This window comes from Cricetulus griseus, chromosome 2 (assembly GCF_003668045.3).
Source record: "Cricetulus griseus strain 17A/GY chromosome 2, alternate assembly CriGri-PICRH-1.0, whole genome shotgun sequence".
Classification (NCBI taxonomy): Eukaryota; Metazoa; Chordata; class Mammalia; order Rodentia; family Cricetidae; genus Cricetulus; species Cricetulus griseus.
The window spans coordinates 7,166,443-7,182,256 of NC_048595.1; the positions used below are offsets into that span (position 1 = coordinate 7,166,443).

The 15,814-nt window shown below is 41.6% G+C and overlaps 1 protein-coding gene across 9 annotated transcripts in view; it reads left to right on the forward strand.

Annotated features, from left to right (window-relative positions):
* LOC100770947 (kinesin-like protein KIF1B) overlaps positions 1–15,814 on the forward strand; it is a 136,592-nt gene that overhangs the window by 73,205 nt on the left and 47,573 nt on the right. For 7 of the 9 annotated variants that reach the window (XR_003481837.2, XM_027398251.2, XM_027398253.2 and 4 more), the window contains 3 exons: positions 12,960–13,056; positions 13,669–13,817; positions 15,294–15,472. Coding sequence is in view for 8 of the 9 variants with exons in the window: in XM_027398251.2 (XP_027254052.1) it covers positions 12,960–13,056; positions 13,669–13,817; positions 15,294–15,472 (425 nt within the window). In the remaining variant the exon portion in view is untranslated. Of the gene's footprint in view, positions 1–1,116; positions 6,027–12,959; positions 13,057–13,668; positions 13,818–15,293; positions 15,473–15,814 lie in introns of those variants that run through there. The other 2 variants (XM_035439413.1, XM_027398255.1) reach the window with 2 other exon arrangements.

Sequence of the window (15,814 nt, forward strand, 5' to 3'; positions counted from 1 at the left end):
CTTGTAGCAATCCTCCAGTCTCAGACTCCCACGTGCTGAGACTGTGGGTATAAGTTCGCAAGCCTAGGATATGAAATACTCGGTTATACTAGAGTTGTAGAGTGCTTGCCTAGCATGTCCAAGGCCCAAGCACCTTCTCCCAAGGAAACAGATCTAAATACACTATTCCTTGGGAATTTTTAAATTATGTTTAATGAAAGACTGTTTACCTAACTTAATTTTTATTCTGGTAACTTCTCAGAATTTTAGAGGGAGTTATTATTAGTTTTATTGTGTAAAAAATTACCTGTCATCCTTTTTTAAGAAATGCTTTCTTGTTCTCAGAGTAACAAACCTTAATGTACAAATGAAGTGGATTAATTTACTATGCAAAAAAAAAAAAAAAGGCAAATCCAGTATCTGCTTCTAGAAGGACCATTTTCAAAGTCCTCCCATCCAACAGGAAAAGGAATTTGATTGACAGGATCCTTATATGTTGTGCAAATAAGAGTTCTTAGCACTTTTAACATCATCTCTGTTCGCTTCTTTCTCTACTTTCTATCTAACTTTTTTCTAGGGTTGCTCATTTTAGTAAAGCTAAACAAAACTTGGCATCCTGCAGTTTCACTAACCTTTGTTAATCTGCCTGCTCGTCACATCTTTGTGTGGCACCGTGCTCACTCTGGGGGAAAGAGACTCTCGAAGAAGCAACAGCAATAACCAAGGCAAATGTGGGGAAGTGGCTGCATGTTATGTTGTTAGCATGTGTGGGACCTGGGCTTTGCCTGTTTTCTGGGCATGGTGGAAGGGTTGTCTCACACTAGTTCGTATGACTCAAGTAAAAGACTATCAGCCCTCCAAGAAATATGGTTCATTTACCCCAGGAAGTAGAATTTTGGAACAGGAATACAAACAAATCTTTATATTAATAGTAATCTGCATATGCATAAGTCTTAGTAGACTTCTCTATCTAGGTTTTGTTTTTGTTTTTTTAATTTGTTTTCTTTTTAATTTTTAGTATTTTGTTTTTTAAATTTGGTTAAGGCATTTTGCTTGCTTTTTCTTCAATTTGATTTAACTTTTTTACATTTTAATTTTGGTTATTTGGGGGCCATTTTTTATTTTGTTTTTCCAAAGGACGCGGACTCTGATAGCGGGGACGATTCTGACAAGAGGTCCTGTGAAGAAAGCTGGAAACTGATTACTTCTTTGAGAGAAAAGCTACCTCCCAGCAAGTTACAAACCATTGTTAAAAAGTGTGGCCTCCCCAGCAGTGGGAAGAAACGAGAACCAATTAAAATGTATCAAATCCCTCAAAGAAGGCGCCTTAGTAAAGACTCCAAGTGGGTCACCATCTCAGATCTTAAGATTCAGGCTGTTAAAGAGATTTGCTATGAGGTTGCCCTTAACGATTTTAGGCATAGTCGGCAGGAGATCGAAGCCTTGGCCATTGTTAAGATGAAAGAGCTTTGTGCCATGTATGGGAAGAAAGATCCCAATGAGCGCGACTCTTGGAGAGCAGTGGCCAGGGATGTCTGGGACACTGTTGGGGTGGGGGATGAGAAGACAGAAGATATGCTGGCCACTGGGAAAGGTGGGACAGATGTAGATGACCTCAAGGTTCACATAGACAAGCTGGAAGATATTTTGCAAGAAGTCAAAAAGCAAAATAATATGAAAGATGAAGAGATCAAAGTCTTAAGAAATAAAATGCTCAAAATGGAGAAAGTTTTGCCATTGATTGGATCTCAGGAACAGAAAAGCCAAGGAAATCACAAGACAAAAGAGCCCCCTGGTGCTGGTGCTAACAGCATCTCTGATAATGGTGTCAATAAAGGAGACAGTGGAGAACTTGACAAAGAAGAACGAGTTTCCCAGCTGATGAATGGGGATCCAGCTTTTAGACGTGGACGACTACGTTGGATGAGGCAAGAGCAAATCCGTTTTAAGAACCTGCAGCAGCAGGAGATAACAAAGCAGCTTCGACGGCAGAATGTACCCCACAGGTTCATCCCTCCTGAAAACCGGAAGCCCCGCTTTCCCTTTAAGAGCAATCCTAAACATCGAAACTCTTGGAGTCCTGGGACACATATTATTATAACAGAAGATGAGGTTATTGAGCTGAGAATTCCAAAAGATGAAGAAGGAAGAAAAGGAAATAAAGAAGAAAGCCAAGAAAAAGTTGGTAGAGCAGCTTCTAAAGATCCCCAGTCAGCATGGGGCTCCCAGGGTATAAGAAGTCAAGATCACATCCAAGTTAGCAAACAGCACATTAATAGTCAACAACCACCACCTCAGCTACGCTGGAGAAGCAATTCTCTCAATAATGGCCCCCCGAGAAACATGGGCTGCCAGACAGCTTCCTCCGCAGAGTCATTAAACTCCCACAGGGGTCACCCTGCCGCTGATCTGCACACTTTCCAAGCCAAGCGTCATATTCACCAGCACCGTCAGTCTTACTGTAATTATAACACTGGAGGTCAGTTAGAGGTCAGTACAGCCAGCTGCTGTCAAAAGCAGACTGACAAACCCAACCACTGTAGCCAGTTTGTGACACCTCCAAGGATGAGGAGACAATTCTCAGCACCCAATCTCAAAGCTGGTCGAGAAACTACAGTATAAGTAAATTACTGGACAAACTTGAAATTGTAGCAAAGCAAACAGACAGTGTTAATGTTAGCTCATTGATTGTGTTGGTGCATTATGATTTTAATGTTGTGTCCCTCCAAATACTAACTGGTTTTTATTGCTAAAACGTAAAACACTGGTAAACCTCCCTATTGCTTGTGTATTATCAGTGGGCAGGTTCTAGAATTTGGTATAAAACATCTAGGCCCTGTATTTTTCTGATACTTCCCTCCATGGTGCCTAGATTATTAATGCACTTACACTGGTTTGTCTTGTTTTGGTGTAAGTATTGTTATTTTCTTATAGTACTTAGAAATTGATTTGATATTCCAAAAGACCTGCTACTTGGTTTATGTAAACAAACTCCTAAGAGGAATTTGATATATAGAATAAGTGACTCATTCCCCATAAACATTAGAAATTGGCTTAAAAATTCCATGCAGCTGTGTGGACACAGCTTTAGATTCACCTTGATGTCTGTCTGTTCATCTAATATAGTTGGCATTTTTATAAGCTCAAACCCAAGATCTTCAGACAGCCTTGCATCTTACACACCGTCATCTTAGTCTGTATTTTTAAGGAACTGATTCAGTATCTTTTTTTTTTTCTCCCCCGAGACAGGGTTTCTGTGTGTAGCCCTGGCGGTCCTTTAATTCTCTCTGGAGACCAGGCTGTCCTCAAACTCACAGAGATCCGCCTGCCTCTGCTTCCTGAGTGCTGGGATTAAAGGTGGGCGCCAGCACTGCTGGGCACTAATTCAGTAATTTTAATGTTTCAGAATATATATAATACTTGTCATAGCTCTAAAATCTTTAAATTGGCACTTTCTGGGTTTCTATTTTATTTGCATTTTGAAGTTTACAGTCTCACACAAAAAATGAACTGTATTTGCTAAAATTATGCCATCAGAAATACCAACAAAAATTTTGTGTTCTTCGAGCAATGTGTACTCATTCCTAAGAAGAGTATCTGGTGAGAGGAGGAGATGATGGGACGTGGGAAAAGGCTGACCTTCACTGCCTTTTCCCAGTAGCTGATGAGATAATAAAAATTAACTGTGGTTGAGTCTGGAGGTGATATATACATACATATACATATACATATACATTTGCATATACATATAGTGAACTAATCTTTGGTCTGCAGTAGTAATGCTCACAGATACTCAAGCAAGGAAAGTTAAATCCTGATGAACAGTCACTATCAATAATACCTCACTTCACCATGTTGTGGTTGCATTTGCCTCAATGGAGAATTCTCATTAAATAAAAAGAAAGAAAGAAACAGTGGATGTTAATGGAAGAAAAGAATGGCTATCTGTATACATCTTGATCTCTTGCACTTGTCCGAAGCTTTCCTGAGAGTGAGCATGAAGAGCTAGAGACCACCTGACTTGACAGTGTTGAAGATCCCTGAGTCACACCCAGTCATCTGCCGAACTTGTGTCTCCCCTCAGGATGATAACTCGCGCCCAAGAGCATAGCACTCAAGGACGTCTTCTAGACTTGGATTATGTGCTGATTTTTTTTTTTTTTACTTTGTGTGTGGGTGCTATACTTTATTAGAGCACATCTGTTTTCATTGTAGTGGGCTTCTTTTTTTTAACCCCCTTTCCTCTCTTCTGAGAAATGTTGTTTTAATGCACAGAAAGTCACTTCTGACCTTTTGTTTTGTTTCGTTTTGTTTTGTTTTTTGCTTACAGAAGAAAATTTGGGGAGATATTTGCTTTCATAGCTAGAGCAGTTCTAGTCTTCAGTAGAAGTTTGTATGGCAGATTCTACTTGGGTGAATGATACTTGCTATGTGTTGACTTTCATGAGATGACAATCTGTGCCCATTTGGCTTGAATGTACTCTTGATAGGCTACTTCAAGTCAGTCACTTCAATGCATCTATGTAAATCTACAGTTGTCTTTCATTTTCACACATAATTATACTGACTTTTTTTTGTCGAGAATTTCATTTTCTAAACTTAAAAGTAATAATTACTTAGGTTCCAACTCTGGCAAAAAAAACTTGAAATAACAGTTCAAGTCCATATAGTTTGACTTTTAGTTATAGATAAAATACTTTTACTACTGAACACTAGAGCAAGTTAGCTTCCCACCGTTGACATTGGAATGAAGAGTTGTGTAACATTATCATGTGTAGATGTGGGTGCTGCTGTACCCACAGGGATAGTCCAAAGAGTTAGCTTTGTTCTTCACCTGCTAATCTAAGTACCCACATATTACTGAAATGATCAGACACCTAAAGAAGCCCTCATTTCCCAGGTGACCAGGAAAGAAATGAACCAACGTGTGACCGCTAGTGATATCCTCTCATGCATCTCAAAGTACTTACCTTGGAAAATCCTCTACACAAAATTGATGGAGTCATTGGACAAACACATAGCGCCCTCATGCTTTTGTGGCCCTTACTACTTTGTTAGGACAGAGGCTCATTGATTTGCCCAGGTTGGCCTCAAACTTGCAATCCTCCTCCTCCTTCAGCTTCTCCAGGTGCTGGAGTTAGAGGTGTGTGTCACCAGGCTCAGCTTGTTTTTATGGTGGTATTTCTCCCTCGGCTTAAATTAAACAAGACCAAAGAGAAATTGTCTTCATTAATGCATTATTGTATTATGAAAATATTCCTAGGTGTTATCATCGAGAAATGGGGAAAAGTGTTTTTGCTTGGGAAATTATATAATGATCTGACATTACTGCGATTGAGTTTTCCAGACCAGAATGTAATTCTATGGACAGTTAGGAAATCTGGTTAATAAATTTAAACCAAAGGGCCTTTCCTTTCTTCTTGTTTCTGACTCTTCTAGTACAGCAAATTGTTTATTACATTGAAGTGACTTGAAGTGACCTTTTGTGCTTTAGGTGTAAGATGCTAAAAACAAAACACTTGACTTTGCCACATCAATGCCTGAATTTTTAAATGCTGTCAGATTACAGGAAGTTACACAGGTTTCCCATGGTCAGCTGCTGTACCTGATGCCTTACTGGTCCTTTGTTGACTTGCCTTAATGGTTTACACAGAAGCCTGAGAGGAGGGGAAGCTTCCTGTGATCTGTGGACCTTAGTGAGGAGGCTTAGGTTCATTGCAAAGCAAGCATATGTTCTGTATCATTAGAGACAAATTCATTATGGACAATTTTCGTAACTGTCGGATTGATGTCATCTTTCCCAGATCTTAAAATCTGCTCTAGGTAGACTTAGTTTGGTCCACTTTGGTTGTGAAATGTGTTATTTTTCTTATTATTACTGTAAAAAGAAGTTGTGAATCTTGTTGGTAAACTGTGGTTTTCTTCTCAATTCCTTAAAACAATGCTTGAAGATTGTCTGAGTGTTAAGATTTGCCTTTCCAGAAAGGGAGAGTTAGTTTGTAATGTTAAAAATATAAAGTCCTCATTAAATAAAAGTTGAAATGCTCTTTGATGTGTGATTTATCTCTGTGTGGAGGAGGGAAGTGAAACAGGCTATGCTAATTGATGTCTGCTCCTGGCCCATATTTATTGCCTTTTCATCAGAAGGTAGTTGTGTACCTAATGTTTTTTTTTCATATTTTTGCATGGACTTGATTATTTTCAAGCTTTTCATTTAATGTCCTTTCCTATTTTACAAAATTTGGGACCATGGGATGTAGTTAAGTGATATGATAACACCTAGTCTATCACACAAGGCCCTGGGCTCTGTCTCTAGTGCCACAAAACAATAAGAAAACAAGGGATTCAGTCTTTTATGACAACTTTAATAAAATTTCTTCATATATGAGTAAGAATAATACTTTCTGATTTCAGCTCACATTAAACCTTTCCATTTTTTTCATTATGTAGTCATGATTTGAAATATAAGTACCCTTTCTCTCCCCTTTAACATCTGCTTTTCTCCACTCAGATTATTGTTAGCTTGTTAAAGATGAAACAGGACAAAGGATAATTTGGTTTTGTCTTTTTTTTTAATTGGGCCATTGGTCTTGTTAAAAATTTCGACCAAAGAAAGAAAAAAAAAGAGAGAAAGAAAGGAAGGAAGACGGAAAGAGAAAGAAAATTGGATCAAGCTATGGAGACATAGCTCAACAGTTGAGACATAGCTCAACAGTTAAGAGCATTGGCTATTCTTTCAGAGGACCCAGCTTCAATTCCCAACAACATGGCAGCTCACATCTGTCTGTAACTCAAGTTCCGGTGATCCAACACCCTCACACAGACACGCAGGCCCAATACACATAAAAATTTTTAAATAAAAAAGACTAAAAATATTTGGACCTATTGGATTTTTCAAATGACACAGTTGTGGTTAGAAATTAGAATACAGTATATACAACTGATATGCATGAGTTCCTAATATACAGCTGATATGCACGAGTCCCTAATATACAGCTGATGCACGAGTCCCTAATATACAACTGATGCCCGAGTCCCTAATATACAGCTGATATGTATGAGTTCCTAATGTACAGCTGATATGCACGAGTTCCTAATGTACAGCTGATATGCACGAGTCCCTGATATACAGCTGATATGCACGAGTTCCTAATATACAGCTGATATGCACGAGTCCCTAATATACAGCTGATATGCACGAGTCCCTAATATACAGCTGATATGCACGAGTCCCTAATATACAGCTGATATGCATGAGTTCCTAATAAGAAATATGTACTTTATGAAATATGCTCAGCTTGAATTGTTGTGTGCCAGGTCTCACGTCACGTCCTTCCCCTTCAAGTACTGTGTATTTTTCTGCTCTGGGAGAAGCTAGTGGAGTTTCCCAGACTCCTGGTGTCCTGGACACAGAGGTGATTCCAATGCAGTATGGCATATGCAATGATGGTTGTCTGGGCTGAGTCACATCCAGAGAGGACAGTGGGGGATGAGGTTTGTGGAAGAAGGGAGCTTGAAGCCAAGGACAAGTCCCACAGTATAACCAAGGTTTTTCCCAAGTAGAAAGAATAAGGGAGGGAAGGATCAGAGTGGAAGAGATCAGATCAGGGTTAGGGGAATAGTCTGCTGTGGGCAAAAGGCAAGGAGGCTGGAGGAAGTGAGGGCCAGACTACAGTGTGAGAGAAACTGCCAACCCAGTGTCAGCATGGAGAGCCCTCTATTAGATGCATGCGCCTTTGAAGAAAGCTCACTATGGTCACAGTATAGAGCAGCGATTCTCAACTTGAGGATTGTGACCCTTGAGGATTGGGTCTCAACGGGGGTTGGATATCAGATATTCCGAATATCAAATGTTTATGTTATACTTCACGACAGTAATAAAATTACAGTTACATAATGGCAACAAAGTAATTTTATGGTTGGTGGTCTCACCATAACATGAGGAACTATATTAAAGTGTCACAGTGTTCGGGAGGCTGGAAACCACTGATATATAAGGTATCTTGTAGGTAGGTAGACTCAGAACCATGTGGGCCAGTTGCTACTTGATTCAGGCGAGAAAGAGTGTTCTCCAAGCAGTGCCAAGAGGGACATGAAAGGGAAAGAGAAGATGGGAGTTGATTTGACCTTAGAAACAATGCCATAGGCTGGACATGGTGGCTCACTCCTGTCATCTCAGCACTGAGGAAACTGACACAGGGAGACCTCCTGGGCCTGTGTTCTCTCCCCCCCCCCCACGCCCCCTCTCTCTCTCTTTAAAAAAAGGAGCAGTAGGAGGCTGGCAAGATGGCTGTGTGGTAAAGAGCACTTGTTGCTCTTGCAGAGGGCCCAGGTCTGATCCCAGCATCCACATGGTGGCTCACAACCACTCATAACCCCAGTTCCAGTTCCTGGGATCCTACAGACAGGCAAAACATTCATTCACATAAAATAAGTCGAAAAAACTTTTTTGAACTGTTGCTTAAAAAGAAAAAAATTTTTTTCAGGTCCCTGGGGAGCAGACATAGATCTTCCTCCTGCTGGGGGGCACATTTAAATGTTGACAAAGTGTGAGGTGTCATCTGGGGGTATGCATATCCCCCTTCCTGTGATTGCTTGCTGTTTATTTCTTGTCATTTGAAGCTAAGTTTCTATTGTCAAAAACTGCCTGTGCAGTCATCTGAGAGATACCAAACCTCTCACCTAGTAGACTGACTTGTGTCTTTGCCTCTGTGCGTGAGTCCTGCCATTCACTGCCCATGCAGAAACCAGAGTCATCTTCTTAAAATCCAGCCACTTCCTGTCAGTGGCCTCCGGGGTGTTCCATCGTACTCTCTGCACTGAGCTGCAGTGTTGTTTACGAGTTCTCACAGATTGTGGCCACTTGCCCACCTCTGATTTCTCATCTTGACAACATCACAGTGCAGGTAGCTCTGGCCTTTTGCTCCTCCTCCCAGCAGCTTGTTTCCTATCACGCTTATCTCTTCCTGCTTCTGTGACATTCTTCCTACCCCAGCCCAACCTAGCCAGACACGGCGGCACACGTTTAATCCCAGCAATTGGGAGGCAGAGGCAGAGGCAGAGGCAGAGGCAGACAGATCTTGGTGAGTTTGAGGCTGGTCTGGTCTACATAGTGAGTTCCGGGGCAGCCAGAGCTATGTAGTGAGACCCTGTCTCAAAATAAAGAAATGATTTTTTAGACAGGGTCTCATGTATCCCATTCTAACGTTGAACTTTGTCACTGAAGATGACCTTGAACTTGTGTCCCTCCTGCCTCTACCTCCCCGGTGCTCACATTGCAGGCTTGTACCATGACACCTAGTCTAAACAGTGCTGAGAATTGAATCTAAGGCTTTGTGTTTGCTACACAAGCAGCAGCCTATCAATTCACATTATTTTAATAATTACAACCTCTGGTTATCCTGTCTGTGCACTTGCTTGGTTCTCCCATGAAAATGTAAGCTAATAGAATAAGGGCCTTATCTGTGTGCTCATTTCACCAGCCATCTGTACACAGGACTCAGACCAGTCCTTCTCAAGTGTAGTGTCACAGTATCCTAGAGGTCTTATGAGAACATGGGTTGATGGTTCCACCCCCAGAATTAATGATTGACTAGGTCTATCATGAGCCTTGATCATTTGCATCCAAAGTACCCTGAGCACCTTTGAAATCCAAAACTGTTGAAGTAGAACTGTGGTTGAAAATCATTTTCCAGATAGTTAACTTTTTTTTTTTTTAAGACAGAGTTTCTCAGCTGGGTGTTGGTGGCGCACACCTTTAATCCAGCATTCAGGAGGCAGAGGCAGGTGGAGTTCTGTGAGTTCGAGGTCAGCCTGGTCTCCAGAGTGAGTGCCAGGATAGGCTCCAAAGCTACACAGAGAAACCCTGTCTCAAAAAACCAAAAAAAAAAAAAAGACAGAGTTTCTCTGTAGCTTTGGAGCCTGTCCTAGAACTCACGCTGTAGACCAGGCTGGCCTGGAACTCACAGAGATCCACCTGCTCTGCCTCCCGAGTGCTGGGACTAAAGGCATGCACCACTACTTTCCATCAAAATAGTAACATGTTTAAATGGGTGTTGGGGATGGAACCAAATGGGGCTTTAAATGTGCTAGGCAAGTGTTCCACCACTGAAGTCTACTCCTAGTCTTTTGTAGTACTTTAAGCTTTGTTGACCATGTGGTTAGGTCTCTGGATCTAGCCCACAGGCCATGGGGTTCTGGTCCCTGATCTAAAAGACAGTAATTTTTGAGTCCTTTTGATGTAGAAGATCAAGACATGACTGTTGCTGTCTGGAAGAGAGATGTGTACCAGATGCTTGGGTGGTAAATGATATTATGGTCCCTGTACTTGTGAAATTCAGAATTATGGAGACGCAGTCACTTGGCAGATAACCACACTGGTATTTATCAGTGCTGTGCCACAGGCCAAGAGAAAAATACAGGATGCTGTAACAGGTGCCTCTAGGAATGAAAGCAACCTCTCCTATCTCTTGGCTGATGTCAGTTTCATTTCACTTTCCCGAACACCTAGTCTAAAATTCCTCTCCTTCCTTTGCTTCTTTCTGGTGTTTCCTTATCTATCTTCCACCTTGCTTTATATTCCTTAGAATGCTGCTCTCTACCAAAATTACAGTGTGTACCATGTTTAGTGTTTATTACCTCTTTACCCTTCACCTATGCGGCCTTTTTCTTACTAACCTCTCTATCTGCAGCATCAGTTACTTAGCAAGAACACAATATGTTTGTCTAGTGGTTGGAGAGATGGCTTAGGGATTAATAGAGCTTGCTGCTATTATAGAGGACTGGAGTTGGATTTCTAGCACCCATGTCAGACAGCTCACAATCACCAGTGATTCTAGCCAGTGCCACTTCTGGCCTCTGGGGAGCACATAAACACACATGTGCATGCACACACCTTGTGACACACTAATATCCTTGGAAGCCCATATGCAGCCAGGTTTGGGAAAGGGCTTCAATTCAAAGAATGGTTTTGCTATTTGAACTACCAAATTCTGAAATTCAAAATTTCATGGGAGGTTGGTTTTTTCCCTCCATCCTGAGTGTGATGAGAGATCTCTTACTCCCTCTGAAGCCTGGCAAGAGCCTCTAGAGAGAGCCATCCTCACCCCTTAGCTGGCAGAGTCTAGAGTTTGTTCTGGTTGGTAGTTTGACCAGCTTACAGACTTATTCCTGAAGAATTTCCCCAAGATAAATGTTGGTTGTTTTTCTGCCTGCTTTTTAATTTTTGATGAAACAGCAGACATGTTTCTTTTTGCTGGAAGAATCCCATATTATAAACAGGCTGTAAGGGGAAAATACTTACTAGCTGCCCAGCCCACACTTCAAGACTGCAGAGAAGCTGAAAAAAAAATGGTACTATTAACTTTAGTTTTTAAAGATTTATTTATTGAGTTTTTAAATTTATGTATATGCAATGTGCCTTCGTGAGTTTATGTGCACCTTGGTGCCTTCCAGAAGGCACTGGATCTCCTAGACCTGGAGTTATAAGGTGGTTGTGAGCCACCTGATGTGGGTTCTGGGAACCAAACCCAGGTCCTCAAGGACAAAGCAAGTGCTGTTAACCCCTGAACTATCTCTCCCCCCCAATTATTCATCTTTTCAGATTAGTTTGAAAATTAGAGGCATCGTGATAGTTGACTCCTAGATGCTTCTGTGTCTATATCTCCTAAATCAAGGCTTTTCTATTAATATGGTTATCATACAAGAAATTTAATGCTAGTTCTACATCATATAATATGCATCCATTTAAAAAAAAATCTCTTAGCTGGGTGTGGTGGCACATGCCTTTTACCCCAGCACTCGTAAACATGTATGTGCATGCACACACACAAGGAGTGCCATTTGGTTAGCATAATTCCATGTAAGAGGCCCTTCACATGTTTATCTGTTGACCTTCTCCAGCTGTTTGGTAAGAAGATCAAATACTAAAATCTTTAAAGATGAAGAAATTATTGTTTAGGAAAGACTTAGCTTTCTGGAGTTTTAAGACTAATGAGATCATTTGTTAGAACTGAAACTCAGCCCCTCCATTTAATAATTCATAATAATAATAATAGCAACAAAAAATCTTTTTTTTTCTTTTACTTTTTTTTTTTTGGTTTTTTGAGACAGGGTTTCTCTGTATGTTTTGGAGGCTGTCCTGGCACTTGCTTTGTAGACCAGGCTGGTCTCGAACTCACAGAGATCCACCTGCCTCTGCCTCCTGAGGAGTGCTGGGATTAAAGGTGTGTGCCACCAATGCCCGGCCAACAAATCTTAATTTAACAAAAGAACAAGAATGTTTGCCCATCATCCAATAAACTTTGCCGCTTTTGAGGTAATACTGCTTGTACTGAAACTACATGGAGCAGGGCTGAAGAGATGTCAGGAATTAAGAGCATGTCCTGCCCTTGAAGGGGACATGAGTTCAGTTCAGGTGACTGCTCACAACTTCCTATAACTCTGGCTCCTTGGGACCCAGCACCCTGTTCTGACCTCTTCAGGCTCCTGCACTCACACATGCACAGTCTCACACACAGACACATAATTTAAAAATTATAATAAATCCTTACATGAGAAAAGGGAATATACGGAGCAGGTGGAGAACTGGATGATAAACCTGATTTGTATTGTACTCATTTTAATTCATATACTAGTATATATTTAAAATAAAACCTTTCTTGAATAACAACTATTTCAGTTCAGCAGTACTGTGGGCTTTTAATTTTCAGCCACAAGGAGCTTTAAAACCTGTCGTCTTAATTATCTTCCTTTTCGAATAGCTAGAAGGTTGGGATTTCAGGAGGCACTGGTGACTCTGATCTTCCCTGGTATTTTCTTTCTCTGGAATCCTTGTTGTGTGAGATACTGTCCCCCTCTCCTTCCTTTTTGTGTTGTCCTTAGCCTTTGCTGTCTGTTGCTCCCACAGAGTTCCTTCTATTGTTTCCTTTCTTCCTTATTTCCTCCCTGCTCTACATGTCATCTCCTTTCTTTCCATTCAGGACTATGAGAGCAAACTGCAGGCCTTGCAGAGGCAGGTCGAGACTCGCTCTCTGGCAGCAGAAACAACAGAAGAGGAGGAGGAGGAGGAGGAGGAAGGTGAGCCCCACAGCCTTGTCTTTTTGAACCAGTGTTACCAGACCAGTCCTTTAGTCCCTTACAAAGCTGGGTTCCTCAGATTCGCCCTGCTGTTTATTGCCCGTGTGCTGAGCTTGTTAAAGGACGTGCAGTGCTGCAGCTCTAGGCTGTGTCCTACAAGGTGGCTGCCTCTGCCTCCCAAGTGCTGGGTCTAAAGGTGTGGGCTACCGTTGCCCAGCGCCTGGAGACTAACAAGTTGTATAGGAGCCTCTCCATGCAGCTATGGCAATGCCCCCCAATAAAGAAAGAACTGCAGTGGAAAGTTTATAATAAATTAATATAAGAAATTACGGGGTTTTTTTGTTTTTGTTTTCTTTTTTAATGAGAGTAGTATGTGTGATCCCAACACTTGGAAGGTTGAACAGGAGGATGAGGAGTTCAAGGCCAGTCTTGACTACATAGCAGATTTGAAGCAAGCCTGGGCTGTATGAGACCCTGTCTCAAACAAACCAAGCAACCCAGAGCCATGTTCTTTGATTTTAGGTTTTTCTGAAGTGGCTATAGTGCGGAGGAAGGGTGAAGCTCCTCACGGTTATGAAGTCACTGGTGTATGTGCTTTTCTGTTCCTTTCAGTTCCTTGGACACAGCATGAGTTTGAGTTGGCTCAGTGGGCCTTCCGGAAATGGAAGTCTCACCAGTTTACTTCATTGAGAGACTTACTCTGGGGCAATGCAGTATACCTAAAGGAAGCCAATGCCGTCAGTGTGGAACTGAAAAAGAAGGTATGAAGGGTATCTCGAGGCAGAGTGGGTCCGCTTAAATTAAACTAACCCTTCACTTGGGGGAACTCAGCTGTTCTGTGCTACGGAACAGCTTTATTCCACATATGTGCTGGCACAACAGGTAGTAATCAAAAGTTTACAGTTGTTTTCTGGCTCATTTTATAAGTCTGAGTATTTTAAATGAGAGCTGGGTAAATCTGTTAATGGATAAATGCTTCTGTTGGACTTCCAGGGAAAAAAGTCTTGGTTTTCTTTTAGTTCTCTACTTTAGTTTGTACCTCTGAGACCTTTATGCCCCTTTGTCACCAATTTGCTCCTCTTCTGAGAGGCCACACTCAGACAGCCAGCGTTTAATCCAGCTGCAGTAGAGTTGACCTGCTAGTTCCATAGCTCTGTTGCCTCATCTACAGACTTCGGTTGGCAGCAGAACCTGCTACCCAGGGACGTGAGAGATGAGGGAGAACGGGTGCACACAGAACTCTACTGGCAGGACCTACACCCGCCAAAGCCCTAAACTGCTGCTGGTGACTGGACACAAGGCCTTGTGCTTCCTAGGAAGCCCTCCACCACTGAGCTAGCCCTCCAACATCCAAATATTGCTATTAAATTTCCACATGGAATCTTTGATTCTTCTGTGTGCCTCACAACTCCAGAGCTGGGGGCTGTACTGTATAGTAGGAAGAAACACAGACTACAAGACTGGAAAGTTCACTATCTTCTCCTAGGGGGGTGTTTTACATCTGTGAACTCAGGTGTCACCTTCACTCAGGATGTCCGAAACACTTTGGAATTAGTTATTGACCATTCTCTTCATTGAGTGGACTAAAGTCAGGAACTGTATCTTTTCTTATTGCTATTCCTGTTGTTTAATTAGTATTTGTTGGTAAAAATACAAGGTAGTATAGCAAGACATAAATGATATGATACAGTCACAATACTTGCTACGTAGTAAACGCTCTTATGATTAATAGTTACCCTCTGCCTTCAAATACAAAGCTGTGTATGCATCTTCTCTCATTAGCCAATGACTGTGTCCTCCTCCTGATCTCTTGTTTATATTCCACTAAAATTTGTTATTCTCCCACTAAAATATATTTACTGAGGTTTTAGTTTGTGGGGAAAAAAAATCACCACTCCAGGAAAACAAAGTTTGTAAATACATTAGTTTAAAATTAAGATTGTTCCCTGTCTTTAAAATGTAGGGGGCCAGTTTTTCAGCTAGCCACAGCTATTTATTGGATATATGCTCTGTGTCTGACCTCTGCCCCCTTGGCTATGCTATATAGCCTTGTCTCTGAGTCTCACCTGCTGAGATAGTGACGGCACACTTGTCTCTGAGTCTCACCTGCTCAGGTACTTACGGGCACACTTGTCTCTGAGTCTCACCTGCTGAGATAGTGATAAGCACACTTGTCTCTGAGTCTCACCTGCTGAGATAGTGACGGTACACTTGTCCATCTTCACCCTCTCCCTCAGGTGCAGTTTCAGTTTGTTCTGCTGACTGATACACTGTACTCCCCTCTGCCTCCTGAATTACTTCCCACGGAGATGGAAAAAACTCACGAGGACAGGCCTTTCCCTCGTACGGTGGTGGCAGTGGAAGTCCAGGATCTGAAGAACGGAGCAACACATTATTGGTCTTTGGATAAACTCAAGTAGGAAAATACTATTTTTAAAAAGAAAATAGCCAGGTATGGTGGTGCACACCTTTAATCCCAGCACTCAGAAGTCTCTGAGTTTGAGGCCAGCCTGGTCTCCAGAGCGAGTGCCAGGATAGCCAGGGCTACACAGAGAGACCCTGTCTTGAGAAAACAAAAACAAAAATGTAAATTGCTGAAGTGGGTTCCCTCACACTCACTTGTTTCTGAAGACGACGTCAGTTTCTTTTCTGTGGCTTCTAAGTGCTGTGACCAGTCAACAGTATTACCATCCATCCATTTTTTTCTCAAATCAGTGAAACTCATTTCTCAGACAACTTTGTCATTTGTTGATTTTTA